The sequence below is a fragment of the Chiloscyllium punctatum genome, chromosome 42 (assembly GCF_047496795.1).
Source record: "Chiloscyllium punctatum isolate Juve2018m chromosome 42, sChiPun1.3, whole genome shotgun sequence".
Taxonomy (NCBI): Eukaryota; Metazoa; Chordata; class Chondrichthyes; order Orectolobiformes; family Hemiscylliidae; genus Chiloscyllium; species Chiloscyllium punctatum.
Genome location: NC_092780.1, coordinates 29,512,475 through 29,529,106, shown reverse-complemented (window position 1 = coordinate 29,529,106; position 16,632 = coordinate 29,512,475). Strand labels below are relative to the sequence as shown.

The following is a 16,632-nucleotide window of genomic DNA, read 5'->3' as shown; positions in this document are numbered from 1 at the left end:
TTCTATATTGTACCTGCAGAACTTCATCCCCTTCTCTTACTATGCCATTGGTACTAACATGTACAATGACCTTCTGCTGGTCACACTCCCCTTTGGAAATATTCTGCATCCTTGACCCTGACACCAGGGAGGCAACACACCATTCTGACGTCTCGTTGTCAGTCACAGAAACATCGGTCTGTGCCCCTCACAACAGAGAATCCCTTATCACAACCGACTGCTTGGAACCTGACATACATTTTACTGTACAGTCCGTCTCTGTACTGTTCAAGACGGTGTGTTTTCTCAGCAGGTACACTATTCACAGTATTTGTTGCCTCACACAGAACTTACTACACTTGACAATTCATCATTGGGTAGCATTTGACAAGAGTATGGCATCAAGGAGCCCGAAGCAAACTTGAGTCAGAGAATCAGCAGGAAATCTCCACTGGTTTGAGTCATATCTAGCATACAGGAATATAGTATAATTGTTGAAGATCAATCTCAGTCCTAGGACATAACTGCAGGAGTTCCTCAGGGTAGTGTCCTAGACTCAACCATCTGTAGCTGCTTCAACAATGACCAATATGTCATAAGCTCAGAAGTAGGGATGCTCACTGAGGACTGTGCACTACTCTCAATCACTCAAGATCCCAAAGCAATGCATATTCATGTACAGTAAGACCTGAACAACATTTCGGCTTCGACCGCACAGACCAAACAAGAAAATCTAACCACTGTCCCTTGCTGTTCAATGGCATTTCCATTACTGAATTCCCACCATCAAGATTCTGGGGTGAAGTTTGATCAGAACCTGAACCGGACCAGTCATTTAAAAACAGCAGCTTTAAGGGCAGGTTTAAAAAAAAAAGAGCTAGAAATTCTGTAGTGAACAACTGACCTCCGAACTGCCCCCCTGCTTGTCCACCACCAGCAAATCACAAGACAAGTGGAAAATATTCTGTCACACTCTTGACGGAATAGATTAAGCTCCAAAGCAAAAACAAAAAGTTTGACACGCTCCAGAACAAAGCAGCCTACTTGGTTAGCATCCCACCTCCCATAATCACTTCCTCCAACAACAATGGCAGCAGTAGCATGTACCATTAACAAGATGCACTGTAATAATTCATCCAAGGCTTCAATGATACCACCTTCTAAAGCCATGAGATTTACTACTCAAAAGGGCAGAGGCAGCAGATGCACGGAAACACTACCGCCTGCAAGTTTCCCTCCAAGTTGCTCACCATCCTGCCCTGGAACTATATCACAGGTCCTCCACTGTCATGGAGTCAAAATCCTGGAATGCCCTTCCTAACAACATAACATCTATATCCAAAGACAGCAGCAGTTCAAGACAATAGCTCACCATCAGTTTGTCAAGGACAATTAAGGATGGCAATATAACTTAGCAAGGAACATTCAAACCCCATGAATGGAAATAAAAGAAACAATCCTATGATAACCTTATCAAGCCATAACACAGATTTTCAAAAATTCCACATGTGTAACAAATATTTGAAGACATTTATTTCTTGAAATAAACATTTCAAAAACAGAAGATGGTACACTTTAGACTCATTTACAAACAATTTCTTAGCTATTTGAGGAATAAAATCTGTATTGAAAATTGATCTGGTATTTGAAGCATCCAGTCTCTGGGTGCTACAGGGGATTCACACAAAAGGCCTAATTATTAATTATCAAAGGCCTTTACTACTTGGTCCATAAGTCATAAACTTTGCATTGAAATTTCAATGTAACGATTAGATTACCTATACTGCAGCAGAGATACTGAGATTTGAAACAAGGTATAAGTCAAGCTAGTTTTATTTCAGAAATAAAAATTACTGAGAAATTCTATATCAAATATTTGCCATTGTATTTTAATATATGCTAAAAATAGTAAATTGCTTCAATAATGTATTAGGCATGCTTAAGCAGCAACTTAAAAATACTTGTAGAATTTAAAGCACTAGGTAGTTTTATACTTGTTAATGGACAAAAGAAAGCCTCTCCAATAAATCACCTAGCTACAAAAATAAGTGCAAGGTAGCAAAACTGGGCCTTTAGTTCATGAGCCTTGGTAATCCAGCTCTTTTAGCATGTCTTTTGAATTTAAGACCTATGAATTTCGAAGTCCTCAAAGTTTGATAAAGCTGCACAAGATCTGTTTGGTTTACCAACAGATTACTCCTAAATCAAAACATGAAACATCAAACAAATGCTGATAATGACCAAACTTGAAATCTTTGAAAACAACAACATGGATTTAAACGTCATACACAAAGCCATGAAAGACACACATTTGTGTGGTCAATAAATCCCACACACTTGAACACCCTGTAATAAAAGCTTTGATTTTGAAAGTTTATAGCTCTTGCAGATAATTTGAAAATACTCAAATTTTCAACTGCTGCTCAACATGGTCAGGCATTTGTTATTGGTCTGTTCGCCAAGCTGGTAGGTGTGTTGGCAGCCATTTTCTCCCCTTTCTAAATGACATCTTCAGGGCTGTGTTGGCTCCTGGGAAATGCTGTTGTGCTGTTCTGCTTTGAATTTATGTGGCTCTGTTTGAGCTGTTTCCATTTGGTGCCAGTTCCGGTTTTGGTTGTCTATTGCAGCTGTTTGTAATGCGGGTCCAGGTCAATGTGTTTGTCAATGGAATCCAAGGATGAGTATAATGTTTCCAGGAATTCCCTTGTTCTTTGTTTAGCCTGTCCTAGTATCATTGCATTGTCCCAGTCAAATTCATTTCTTGTTGTCCATGTGTACGGATACCAAGGAGATTTAGTTGTGTCGCTTGTTTGCTAGTTGGTGTTGATGGATGCAGGTCGCTAGCTGTTTGCCTGTCTATCCTACACCTTAGTGTAATCACTGTATGAGATTTTGTAAATTACATTCGTCCTGCAAAGTAGGTATCATGTCCTTTATTCTGGTGGGCCGCTGACCATGGATGTCGGTTTTGTGCTGTGAAGATCCCTAGTGGTCGGAGCAGTCTAGCTGTCAGATCCAAAATGTTTTTCATGTATGGGACAGTAGCCAGTGTGGTGGGGCATGTCTTGTCTTCTTGGTGTTGCTTAGCCACCAGGCACCTAAGGACAAAGCTGTGGGCGTATCAGTTTTTAGCAAAGACTTTGTATAAGTGTTCTTTTCACAGGTCCTGGGAGAACACAAAGATAGTAGGACAGGCTAAACAAAGAACAGCAAGGGAATTCCTGTAGGCGTGGCACTCATCCCTAGACTCCATCAACAAACACATTGTGCTTCAGGTCCAGGTCAAACTGTTGCAATAGAAAACTGGAACCGGCACAAACCGGAAACAGCTCAAACAGAGCCACGTGAACTCAAAGCAGAACAGTACAGCAGCACTTCACAAGAGCCAACATAGCACTCCTGCCACCTAGAAAGGGGACGAAACATCTGCCAACAAAACCTACCAGCTCAGTGAACTGACCAACCAGCTTCCAAGCTACAGATCTTCACAAACACTTCAAATGATTAGGCATAATACAGGTTAAAACTTTTCAAATCTACTAAGATGGAAAAATAGTCAGGCCGCATAGAGAGAGAATGTAAAGATTGGAATCTGACATGGCAGCAAACTGAGCCTGACAAATCAGCACATTAAATATTATTCCTAATCAGCAATGGCACTGGTGTTTATTTCTCAGCCACTATTCAAGTCACTGAGGACCCATGGACAAGGATATTAAATATTGCATCAAAGCAAAGGAAGAGGTTTACAAAGATGCCAAAACAAAAGTAGAAAGCCTGAGAATTGCAAAAACGTCAGAATTCAAAAGGAGGACCAACAAACTGATAAAGAGAGAACACAATATAAAATAGCACAAAACAAAAAGTGGGTTGTTAAAGCTTCTATATGTATGTAAAAAGGAAAAAGATCAAAGAAATGCAAGCCTATTACAGGCAAAAACATGAAAATTGACAGTTGGAAATAAAAAAAAGACAGGAGCCAAATAAGTTGTGTGCGCTTTCTTGTTCTGAACACAGATACAAGTCTCTCCAAAATAATAATGATCCAAGGGTTGAGTAAAAGAATGGAACTGAAAGAAATTAGTATTAGCAAAATATTAGTATTGAGAAATTAATGAGGCTGAGAGGTGCACAATTCCAAAGACCTGATGCCCTTCATCCTACAGTATTAAAAGAGATGATGGAGGTGGCAAATGCATGGAAATATTTCCAAAATTCTAATAATTCTGCAAAAATACCTGCAGATTAGAAAATTACAAATACAACCATGCTGCTGCAAATCAAATAGCTTGACCTCACTAGTGGGGGGGAAATACCAGAATCTATTATAAAGAACGTAATTACTGGATATTTCAAAAATAATTACCTAATTGGACAGTGTCAAGAGAAACATATCGAGAGGAAATATGATATTACATCCACTTTGGGAGGAGAAATGAGGATGCAGTGTATTTCTTATGTAGTGAAAGATTGTAAAGTCTTATGATGAATAAAGGACACAGATCCCTTTTGACAAATAACCAAATGCCAGCACGCACGGACACAAATTCAGAAGGCAACATTATGTTAGCATTATTGCCATAAGATTTGAGTTCAGAAGCAAATAAGTTTTTTTTTCCTCCATTGTGGAACATTTATAAAAAAACTGCTTCTGGTATACTGCATGCAATTGAATCCCCCTGCCTAAGGGAAGATACATTTGGCATATAGGTTTCTAATTACTAATTAGAAAGATTATGGGAATAGCGTTGAAATGTGGCATTGAGGTAGATGATCTGTCAACTTGGCACAGTAGGCTCAAGGGGCTAAATGATCTACTCCAGCTCCTATAATCAAGTTTGGCAGTAATGTTATTCTCAGTTAACAGACATTTATTAAATAACCCCACACATGAAGAACAGAAATCCATCAAGGATTTCAAGGAAATCCATCACACTAAATCTCAGCCATGAGTCAGCACCTCTGAAAAATGAATGAAAAAAATTATGCATAACTTTTGAAAAGTATAATTTGGAGACCAAAGCTTTTTACAAAATAGGCATAACCAGCTGGCTAGTGCCAATATACATTTCTTAACGTTTCTTCCATACCAAAAAAATGCAGTAAAGAACTGTTCAAAAGGACCAGCCTACCTGTGTATAGCACCAGCTCTCTGCCACAGGTCCACTTGACATTTCAGCTGGGGGTGGAGGACTTGGTACCCTTGACATCGCCAGCTTAACTATTCTTCAGGTTTTCTCAAGGCAGATGAAAAGAGTTCTGTAGAAACCTTATCCTGTTACTGTAAAAAGGTGAACACAGTTGTTAAAGGGAGTTGGCATTTTTGGTCATTTTGCCTGATGCAACCAAATTATCATAATATTCTTGAAATTCATTTTAGAGATTAAAGAAATACTGTCAAAAGAAAACAATTTACAATATTACATGATTAATTAACATACTAGGTATTTCACTTTGTAAGAATTTACAACATATTTACTATATCCATCTCAGCTTAGAAATTCTACAGCATTCATTAAGCTGATAACATCAGGGGTTAGACAAGCCCAGTGGAGTTAATTTGAGTTGAATTAACAGAAAAACTAGTTGAGCCTCATTTTCCAGAGCTGTTTCAAATGCAGTTGCTAACTGTTGGATGCCTAAACCTTTGCTATATAACTACCATTCATTATCCAGCAAAGAGACTTAAGCAAAACTTATTTGCTCACCATCAGAAAATGGGATAGAAAGGTAACTAGTAGTACATTCTTAATACTGGGTAAGCAGTAAAAGTGCATAAAGTTACAGATCCACATCATTCTTTCAGTAGTATTTTAAAAAGACACCAAGAGGTAGATAGTAGGATTACTTTTGGTTGTATTTGGGATTTCTCCATCAACAACCATTGTCACAAGATGCTGAGCATGTGAAATACTAACAAAGATCAGCACACAAATTGCTCTGCCCATGGAGTAGACTGAAGACACAAAGTCTATTCATCTAATGATACAGGAAAACAGACAACCACTGCGCTACAATGCATCAGAGACTTGTTTGGCATTAAGCATCTGCAAAGGTAGATTGTCTAACATAGCACACTATGCAGCTTGAACAAATAAGTAAATATTATTTATTGGGAATTTGTAGAACTATAAATATTCAACACAAATAACTGCATAATTAGTGTAAATCATCAAGGTTGGTATCCCAATGAGATCAAGGCACCAACATCTCATTGAAACAGTCAAAAGCAGACAGGTACAGGTTTGATGATCAGAAAGCACATGCAGACTTCAAAATTAGCTATCAAAGTTTCACGCTCTTTTCACTGAACGACAAGCTGATATTTTGAACAGCCAATACAATATTCTGGCAAATCCTGTTCATTAATTTCTTACAAATCTAGAGAAGTAGTAAAAACAGAAATATGCTGCAAACTACGATATAATGCAACTGTCAAAGAGGATCAATGTAGGCTGTAGATTTCTCTCCTATCTCAGAGATTGAGGTACCATAGCACCTGATAAACCAAAATGAGGTCACAACACCAAGCTACAGAACCAAATCCTCTTGAACTCCCCACCCTGCCCCCAGAAAACCCATTTATCATTTGAAAAGGCTGATAAGCCAAGATAGATAGTGATTGCAGTGTTGCCAAGTATGCCAAAAGTTACTTTAAAACTACCACTTCGGCTAGCATATAGAACTGTCAAGCAAGAATACTCTCCATCTCAAAAACAAAAACGTTCGAGGGAATAAACATGCACATTATTGAAGCACTTTGATCTATTTTTAACTCCCCACAGGGTATTGTGGCCAACACAGTTGAAGCAATTGCTACAACTCTGTTCTTTTTAAAAATGCTGCAGCCTAATTGTTGATGGAGGTCAACTGATTCTTATCAAAAGTAAAAAGGTTTTAATGTTACATGGGAATGCCAAGACCAAGAAATCTTTTATTAAATTTTATAATATCAAAATAATTCAGAAAAGCAAAGTTCAGAGGAATAAGATAAGACTTGGAAAATAAGCAAAGTTTGTCAAGGTGAAAGTTAACAGTATAATGCCAAACAGCTATTGAATGACATTGAAGAATATGGCATGCATAACAGGGGAAACGAGGGAATACAAACTTCGAGCAATAGCATCACTGTACAAAAGCCCGACAATGAAAACATTTATATACATCTTCCACCCGTGAATTTTGGTAATGACAAGCAACATGTAAAAGTAAAATACACTTGGTCCTCAGCTAGATTAATAACTCAAACTTCTTTTCCAATAGCGTTGAGTGTTGAAATGTTTGCCTCAACTTAGGGCAGCAAGGGCGCTACAACTTGCAGCAATTGCACTCATGTTTGAAAACCAGAAGTTGCAGTACACCTCGATGTGTTCCTGAGAAGAGCACATCAATTTTCCTGCTACTGTAATTCTTAATGTGGCAAGGACTAATAGTGATACCATTTAGGCCAATTGTCCACAACTTGCATGGATGTTCATCTGTAAGGATGTAGCATCTCAGAATGTGGATTTAAATGAGAAAGTTAGACAGAAATACTAACCCTCTTTCTTGGAGATCTGTTAACCTGAGCAATCTGGGTAGCATGGTGGCTCAGTGGTTAGCACTGCTGCCTCAGAGCAAAGGAGCTGGTTTTAATTTCACTCTCAAACAACAGTCTGTGAGGAGTTTGCCCATTTTCCCAGTGTCTGCGTGGGTTCCTTCTGGATGCACTGATTTCCTCCCACAGTCCAAAGATGTGTAGGTTCGGTGGATTGGCCATAGGAAATGCAGGATTACAGGGATAGGGTAGGAGGGGGAGTCGGTACAGATGCAACAGGCCAAATGGCCTGCTTCCACAGTAAGGATTCTGTGATTGTACGACTCTAAGCTCTACTAGAAGCAGGAAAGATAAGATAACGCAGTCCTTTTTGACAAAGGCCATTTTAACAATGCAGGGTGAAACCTGCTGGTTCTTGGGGTCTGACATTCCAACCTCATCCCAACTCTTACATCCCTCTAAACATTTCTTCAATTCCACCAATTTTGGAGAAAACATTTGCTGAGGAGAAAATACAAGAAAACCCTCAACTTTAAGAAGAGCCAAGGAGGAAAAGAGGAGGGTGGCTTTAATATCCATGGGACAAACCAAGCAGGCAGGAAGATTAGTCAAAGTCAAGGCTAGAACGAACAGTCAAGAACAGTTGTGAAGTAATGTTAAAACTTGTGATGTCATCATTCAGCGGTTTGCATTCTCTCAAACCCAATTAATTTGCTGGCTTTTGAATTACAATACATTTAGTCTGGGGCTGTACTCCTTTTAACATCAAGGCCACTTTTCCACTTTTGGCTGTGCCAATTATACCATAATGCAGATATATAAATGGGGTCTTTTGTTCTCTTCTGATATCTTAAGTATCAGCATTCATTTTTGTCAAGGATTTATCAAATACTATATACCAATCCACTGTTCTTCCTCCACACAGCAATGACAGACAGATATCTGGCTCCAGTTTATTCCTGAGCAAACTTCTGTTGCTTGTGGATTTTATGGGTTTTTTTTTCAACTTCATTAGCTTTCTTTCCTATTACAGAGAGTCTACACCTCCTGAGTTGTCACACTTTTGACAATATCTTCCATTAGTGTACCTTCAAATAACTTCTAGACTTTAATTTCCTTCATTTACAGACTTGGACAACTGCTCATTGATGACTCATGCAGAGTTTACCTTTTCAAAATCATTGCACCACCACTGCACTTCCATACATAATTCTGAACTACACCATACCATGACCTTCTTTACTATCATCAGTTTCAATAGCATAGTTTTTAAGCATTTTCATTCTGTTGCTACTGTGAACGACAGTACATTTTCTCCCCCTTTTCAATACTCTTTGCTTGACCTTCTACAAGACATTCTATGAGAGTCATAGAGATGTACAGTATGGAAACAGACCCTTCGGTCCAACCCGCCCATGCCGACCAGATATCCCAACCCAATCTAGTTCCACCAGCCGGCACCTGGCCCATATCCTTCCAAACCCTTTCAATTCACATACCCATCCAAACCTCTTAAATGTTACAATTGTACCAGCCTCCACCATATCCTCTGGCAGCTCATTCCATACATGTACCATCCTCTGTTTGAAAAATTGCCCCTTAGGTCTCTTTTATATCTTTCCCCTCTCACCCTAAACCTACACCCTCTACTTCTGGACTCCCCGACCCCAGGGAAAAGACTTTGCCTATTTACCCTATCCATGCCCCTCAATGTTGTAAACCTCGAAGGTCACCCCTCAGCCTCTGATGCGCCAGGAAAAACAGCCCCAGCCTGTTTAGCCTCTCCCTATAGCTCAAATCTACTATTAGATTAGATTAGATTAGATTACTTACAGCGTGGAAACAGGCCCTTCGGCCCAACAAGTCCATACCGCCCAGCCGAAGCGCAACCCACCCATACCCCTACATTTACCCCTTACCTAACACTACGGACAATTTAGCATGGCCAATTCACCTGACCTGCACATCTTTGGACTGTGGGAGGAAACCGGAGCACCCGGAGGAAACCCACGCAGACACGGGGAGAATGTGCAAACTCCACACAGACAGTTGCCTGAGGCGGGAATTGAACCCAGGTCTCTGGCGCTGTGAGGCAGCAGTGCTAACCACTGTGCCACCGTGCCGCCCTTTTATCACTTCTTCATCTTCCAGCACTATCCTCCCAACTCAAAACCTTTCTTGCATTCTTGCCTCATTTCTGTTCTGATACATAAGCTTACAGCTTCACACTTTTTTTTTGGTTCCTGCAATGGGCTTATCAAGGCACTCAGAACTAGCTAATTAGCTGCATCAAGCCCCATCTCATTCATATCAGCCTTCTTGCTCATTGCACCCACTGGAAACAAACTTTGCCCATCTTATGTAACACATTGCTTCCCACTACTGATCTGTGGACTTTATCAGAGCAGTTATCAGCACCCCTCTATGCATTTCCCTCCAACCCCAGAATGTGTTCCCTTGTTACAAAGGCTATTCCACAAACCTATTGATGATGGCATTGACATCACAGCCTTGAGAGAAAGTTGGCAAAGGTGATGACACCAGCATTTCTTCACCACCTCCTACCCTCCCCAACCCCACACCCCACACCACCCCCACCCCACCACTAGGCTGCATCCTTCACCATTCACCTTGTCATGATCAACATGGTGATACTGTGGTATTTAACACAGGATCAGTTTGGCATTACCTCTACTCCTCTGGTGGATCTCACCTTACTCCACACTCACGCTGCTTTCAAACTAATTTTGGACTGCCTTAATTACAGTGAAATGTTTATTACTGTGATTTCTTCATTGCTTTCCTTCCCAAGGCTCTGCACTAGAAGATTTCTTAACCTTGTCAATTTCAAACTCTCTCAACTCATTATGTTCTCTTTCTTCTGGGTTCATTGCACTTTTAATATTAAACATTACCTCCATGTAATTTCCTCATAACATGGAAGTTGTCCTATTCATTCTTGCCATCAAGTGATCGCATTAGTCTGCTTCAATCACAGTTGAGGCCCTCCCCAAGATCATTTTCTTATGTCACTTACCATCAATACCCCAACCCTATCTCATATGCATTAAAAAAAAATCTATTGCCTTATACTTCTAGATTCTGCCTTTAAAGTCCAAACCATTTAGTCTTTGGTCCTCCATTTGTCAATATTTTCACAGTTAATTTACTCAATTGCCACCTTCACCTCCACTTTGGTTATCAGTGTCTAAATAAAACCATTATCCTTGGTCCCTCCCTCGTCCAAATGCCTTCATCTCTATTCACTGGAGGATTGCAGAGCTCGAAGCGGACAGTCAGTCATCAACTGTCAGATCTGACTGGACCAAAGTATAAATAATGTCTTGCTTCCATCAGTTAAAACTGCTCGCTGTTCCAGAATCATTCTGGAATACAAAGATAACCCAGCTTCTTTTCTCTATTGCAATCTATCTTCTTAAATCCCTCCTCTTACTGCCAGCCTACTTGCAAGTGAAATTAGTTCATCGACTTTCATGCCATTAAGATTGAAAAAAAGGATTCCAATCCCCACTTGAGACTCAATTCATATTGCCACTGCCTCTACCCCTTTCAGAACAGATAAGATTAAATTTGTGTACTCATAGCATTAGTGTCACAGTTAACCCCAAAGTGAACTTCCAACCTCAAATCATGCCATTACCAAGACTACATACTTCCACCACTGGAACTTTACCCAACTTCATCCTCTTAGCTCTCATTGAAATCCTCATACATTACTTCATTACTTGAAGATTTGACCATTCCAAAACACTCCAACCAGATATTTCACATTGTACCATTCATAAACTTGAGGTCATCCACAATTCAGATGCCAACTCAATTGCCTACACTCTACCCCAATTTTCTCCTTTGAAGTGAATCCGTAAAGCCCACTTTGGAATAAGTTTTAATCATATGACATTTTTCATGCAATTCCACGCCATACTTTATTTTTAAAATTCCTGTGAAGCATCTTGAAACTTTTAATTACTTTAACTGCACTATAACATTGTTCTTAAGAAGAAGAAACCTCAACAAATCTCTAGGTAACAACTCTTACCTTACTCTGCTAATCTGACCTTTTAATTCCCACCCTCTGCCTCCCTTCTCCCAACCATAATCAGAATCAGAAGGCTACTTGCTATTTAACATACTCATCTTTTGTCAATTGTTTTATGTGGAACCTAAAACTCTGTAAATATCAGTTCTTCCCTTACTTCAAAAACATTCAACTGAGTTAGCCAGACCTAGTTTGTTTTTAACAAAGCAATTACCAGTTCTTTCTGATTCGCTCACATTTGTGCTTGTCCTCAGTTACTGTATTCTTAAGGGCAGGTTCTTCCATCTATGGGGCAGTTTCCCTACAACTGACAAACCAACAGGCCTATGGTTAACTAATTTAACCCTCCCTTCCTAAGTAACAGTAACACAATTTTCCAGTCTAACAGCACAATTCTCAAAACAAAAAAAAAGCCTGAAAGATTATCAGGGTGTCTAAAATTTCATCTACTTCCTTTAATACCCTGTGGTGGAAATTATTAGGCCTTGGAGATTTATTTATCTATTCTAAGACCTATTATTTCCACTAGTAATTTTTATAAAGTTATATTGACTGAAGTTCCTCCCTTTGATTTATTTTTAGTACTTCATCGATCTTGAAGACTGTATCCTCTTTCCCGAAATAAGATGCAAAATATTTAATAACTCTCCCATTATCTTGTTAAATGATTATATCAAAATTATGCATGAGGTTAAAGCACAATATAAAATCTGGATTGTTAAGATTTTGAATCTAAGTACTGACTTTGCAAGGCAGCAATTAATGTACAAATTAATTCTAAGTAGTTAAAGATAGAAGCATTTACAGCTGTTTGAATACATGGAACTCCTTTTCCCCCCACTCCCCCTAATCAAAGAGTGCGTCAGAGGACAGCTAAGAGTCAACCACATTGCAATAGGTCTGCAATCACGTGTAGTACAGTACAAATTGTTGGAGTCAACCATCTCAACCCAGGACATCTTCAGCTACTTTAATGGCTTGCTTTCAATAAGCTGAGAAATGATTAGGTTCACTAATGATTGCACAATGTTGAACATCATTCATAACAACTCAGACACGGAAGAGGCTTGTGTCCATTTTCAGCAAGATCCAGACAACATCTAAGCTCAGGCTAGTAACATTCAGGTCCCACAAGTGCGAGGCAATAATCATCACCAACAAGAGAATCTAACCATCGCCCCCGAAAAAAAAAGGTAATATCATCACTAAATCTCCAACTTCCACAATCCTGGAGGTTACCACACTGACCAGAACTGATGCAGCCACAAAAATAATACAGCCAGTGGGCCAGGTCAAAAGCTTGAAATTCTGCGGCAAACTTATTTACTCCCCCCTCAAACTGTGTATACCACATTTCGAACACAAGTCAGACCTGTGGTCCAATTATACCAATGAGTGCAGTTCCAATAAGAAACTCAACACCACAAAGCCGCCCACTGATTCACCCTAACTCACCTGTACACAGTTGCAGCATGTACATGCTATCCTCGAGGGGATAGGGGAACAGACTCACCATGAATACCAAACATTGCCGATACTGTTCCTCTCCTGTGTAGCACAAGGGTCCATGCTATCAGACTGAACAAGTCATAAGAAGAAACAAAACGATGGGTCTGGCCTCATGAGTACATGGATCTGCAAGTAGTGAATTTGCAGGTAACAAGAATACTATGCAACTGCAAAAACTCTACAAGAATGCCCTTGAGAACACCTTCCAAATTGATTACGTTTACGGCATAGAAAGACAAAAACAGCTGTGCATGAGAACATCACTACCTACAAGTTCCCTTCCAAGCCAACACCATCCTAAATTGAAACTACATGACCTTTTTTTTTTACAGAATTTGGATCTTTCCCAACAGCATTGTGGTTGTACCTACAACAGATGTACTATAGCTGCTCAAGATGATCATTGATGGCTACTATCTCTAGTGCTATTGGGAATTGGTAACAAATGGTAGTCTTACTAGAAACATAACCAACAAAGAAAACATGTATACTGAACAAGATAGCAAGACTGCCAGAACCAAAAAAACAACGTCAACATAAAAACAATACGATTGAAAGCCTTAAGAAGTCCATGCACACAAAAACGAAACCCTCACCACACAAAAATATCCTCACCACCTCCTGCTCTAAAACAATTTAAGTCTTCCAGACCCAGTAGCTTCAAAGAACTGAAAGTTCAAAACTTGTATACAATTGGAAAAGAAAATAAAGATAGAAACTATCAAGAGCTTTGTAGATGTGTTTCAAGGAATACATGAAGTTCCTGAATTTCCTCACTGTATTAATCAAAAAAAATTACATTATAGGAAGCTGAGAGGGAATGAATGAATGCAAAAATAAACTCATACTCCTAAATAGACCGGAAAAATAATGCATCACCAGTTTCCCTGTTGGTGCATATAAGGCAGCAAAGTTTGTCCCAGCACAACGAATATGAAGAGATCAGATGCATCTATCTAGTGAGCATCTTTTTATACTAATGGTTATTGAATAACCTAATTTTGACAACATTTTGAAAAGTGTTCCCAGCAATCTAAAAATCTACATGTGCTACCAAGCTGACAAATGTAAAATAAAAAAATAAACAGAACACTGGAGGAAAATCAGCATCTGTAGAGATAGAAACACCGAGTCCAGTATGACTCTTCTCTATAGCTGCTAGACCTACTGAATTTCTGCAGTATTCCTGGTGTTTGTTTCAGATTTCCAGCATCGGCAGTACTTAGCTATTATCCAAACGTAAAATGCAGGACAGATCTCTGAACAATCTCAACATCTCGTGATACAGTCAAGACGCAAGGTGCATGTTGCAAGCTGAATCTAACCCAAAGTTCAGTGAGCTGACATTCAATCAACTGAGGTGTATTACAAGCTGCGAATGTCTATCTACATTAACAATGTGAAGGCGGTGGACTGAGGTGGACAAAGTCAAACATGACATCGCACCAGGTTATAGTCCAACAGGTTTATTTGAAACCGCAAGCTTTCGGAGCCCCTGCTCCTTCCTCAGGCAGATAGCTGGTGCTCCAAAAACTTGCAGTTTCAAACAAATCTGTTAGACTGCAACCCGGTGTCATGTGATTTTTTACTCTATTTGCATTAGTATATTTCTTAGAAATATGGGACAACTGCAAAAGACAGGAATTTATGATTTCACAAAACTGGTTCAAGTCTCAGTATACCATTCAATATTGATTGAAGCAGATTATTCATCTTCAAAAAATTAATTCCTTTTAAATGGACAGAAACAAGATTTTTTCCCACTTTTACACAAAACATTTATAACAAAACATAATTACAACTTGAATTCAATGCTCTGGAAGGAGAATTAGACCTAAACTATTTATCAAATGAGTAATAGTTGACCTTACGTAAAACTCTTGTGTGTTTTGGCCAAAAAAATCCAAACCTCATTCTACTGACCATTTACTGAGCATTGAAGTCAAACCCGTCCTGGTGCTGTTCAGCTCATGCAAGTCAACATGCACTCTAGTTATCACTTCAAATGGTGTGCGCATTGTGTTCTCGCCACTACAATCCTCTAACATGACACATGGAGATGCTGGCGTTGGACTGGGGTGGACAAAGTCAGAAGTCACAAAACACCAGGGAGCCATGAGCTTTCGAAGCACTGCTCCTTTGTAAGTTCCTTCACCTGAGAAAGGAGCAGCACTCAAAGCTTTTGATTTCAAATAAGCCTGACAGACTATAACTTGGTGTTGTGCGATTTTTGAACATGACATGGCATTAAAATATATCAGCAGGTAACCTGCTCAGTTCATAAAAGTTGCTGAGAATGCACAAGACATGATTCTGCAGCATTTCCAGAATTCAAGATAATAGAAAAAGCTCCCTACATAGCTTGGGAAATTCCAAACAAAATGAAACACATACAGAGCAAAGACTACTATATGGTCACAGTCAGAAAATGAAATAGTGAAATATGTCTACGAAAATCACCAAAATCAACTTTAGTTTCTCACTGATCTTTCAGAATTCTCACCTTCAAACAAGCAAAATTATGCATTGCAAAGTTTTAGGCCAGCCCTGGATGATGCAAAAGGTCTATTAGCAGATAGAAATTTGTACTGCAATAGAGACCAAGATTTCATGGTAACTCCCAGCTGAACTCGATGATAGTTCATCGGATTTCAGTAGCTTATAATGAAACATTGACAAAAGAATCAACATACATTGGCCTTTTTTAGAGGAACATGGCTGACACTCAAGGGTTTTGACATGTCAATCAAATGGTGAGGAAGGGATTCTATGATTTTATGAATAAGTTGAGAAAGAAAACAGTTATGAAGACAACAGGCTATGAATGGAGCAGCTTCATCATTGTGCTGTCATCTGTGCCTGCTGGGGCAAAGCTTAAGCCAACACTGATATTTGAGAGAGAAAAACAATCCCAAAGCAGCAATTCCCAAAAGGAGTTCTGTTCACCTTCAAAGAAAGGCAGAAAGCAGAAGAACCAAGTGGGAGCGTGAGAGGAAGGGTAGAAAATATAGTCCAGTAATTTTGGATTTTCCAACGACAAAAAAAAAGAAATAAAATCTTAGGTATAGGTAAGCAGAAAATCGGAGAAGTATGCTATTTGGCCCTTCAACCCACTTTGCCATTCAATATAATGGCTGATCATCCGATTCAGTATCCTCTTTCTCCCCGTATACTTTGAACCTTTAGCACCACAAACTAACTCCTTGAAAACAATGTTTTGGCCTCAAGTGATTTCTGTGGCAAAGAATTCTACAGGGTCACCATTGTGTGTGAAGAAATGTCTCCTTAGCTCTGTACTAAATGTTCTATCCCATATTCTTTAGACTGTGATCCCTGATTCTGGACTCCATAAACCATAGGAGCAGAAATTAGGCCATTCAGCCCATCGAGTCTGCTCTGCCATTCAATCAGGGCTGATAAGTCTCAATTCCGTTCTCTCGCTTTCTCCCCGAAATCCTTGATCCCCTTGACAATCGAGAACCTATCTATCTCAGTCTTAAAAATACTCAATGACCTGGCCTCCACAGCCTTCTGTGGCAATGGATTC

General features: G+C 39.4%; 1 protein-coding gene across 2 annotated transcripts in view; it reads right to left on the bottom strand.

The window, feature by feature from the left end:
• Positions 1–16,632, bottom strand: part of spop (speckle type BTB/POZ protein) — a 126,954-nt gene that overhangs the window by 56,698 nt on the left and 53,624 nt on the right. For both annotated transcript variants that reach the window (XM_072561728.1, XM_072561729.1), the window contains one exon: positions 5,112–5,260. In XM_072561728.1, coding sequence (XP_072417829.1) covers positions 5,112–5,189 — 78 coding nt within the window. In that variant the 5' untranslated portion in view covers positions 5,190–5,260. The remainder of the gene's footprint in view (positions 1–5,111; positions 5,261–16,632) is intronic.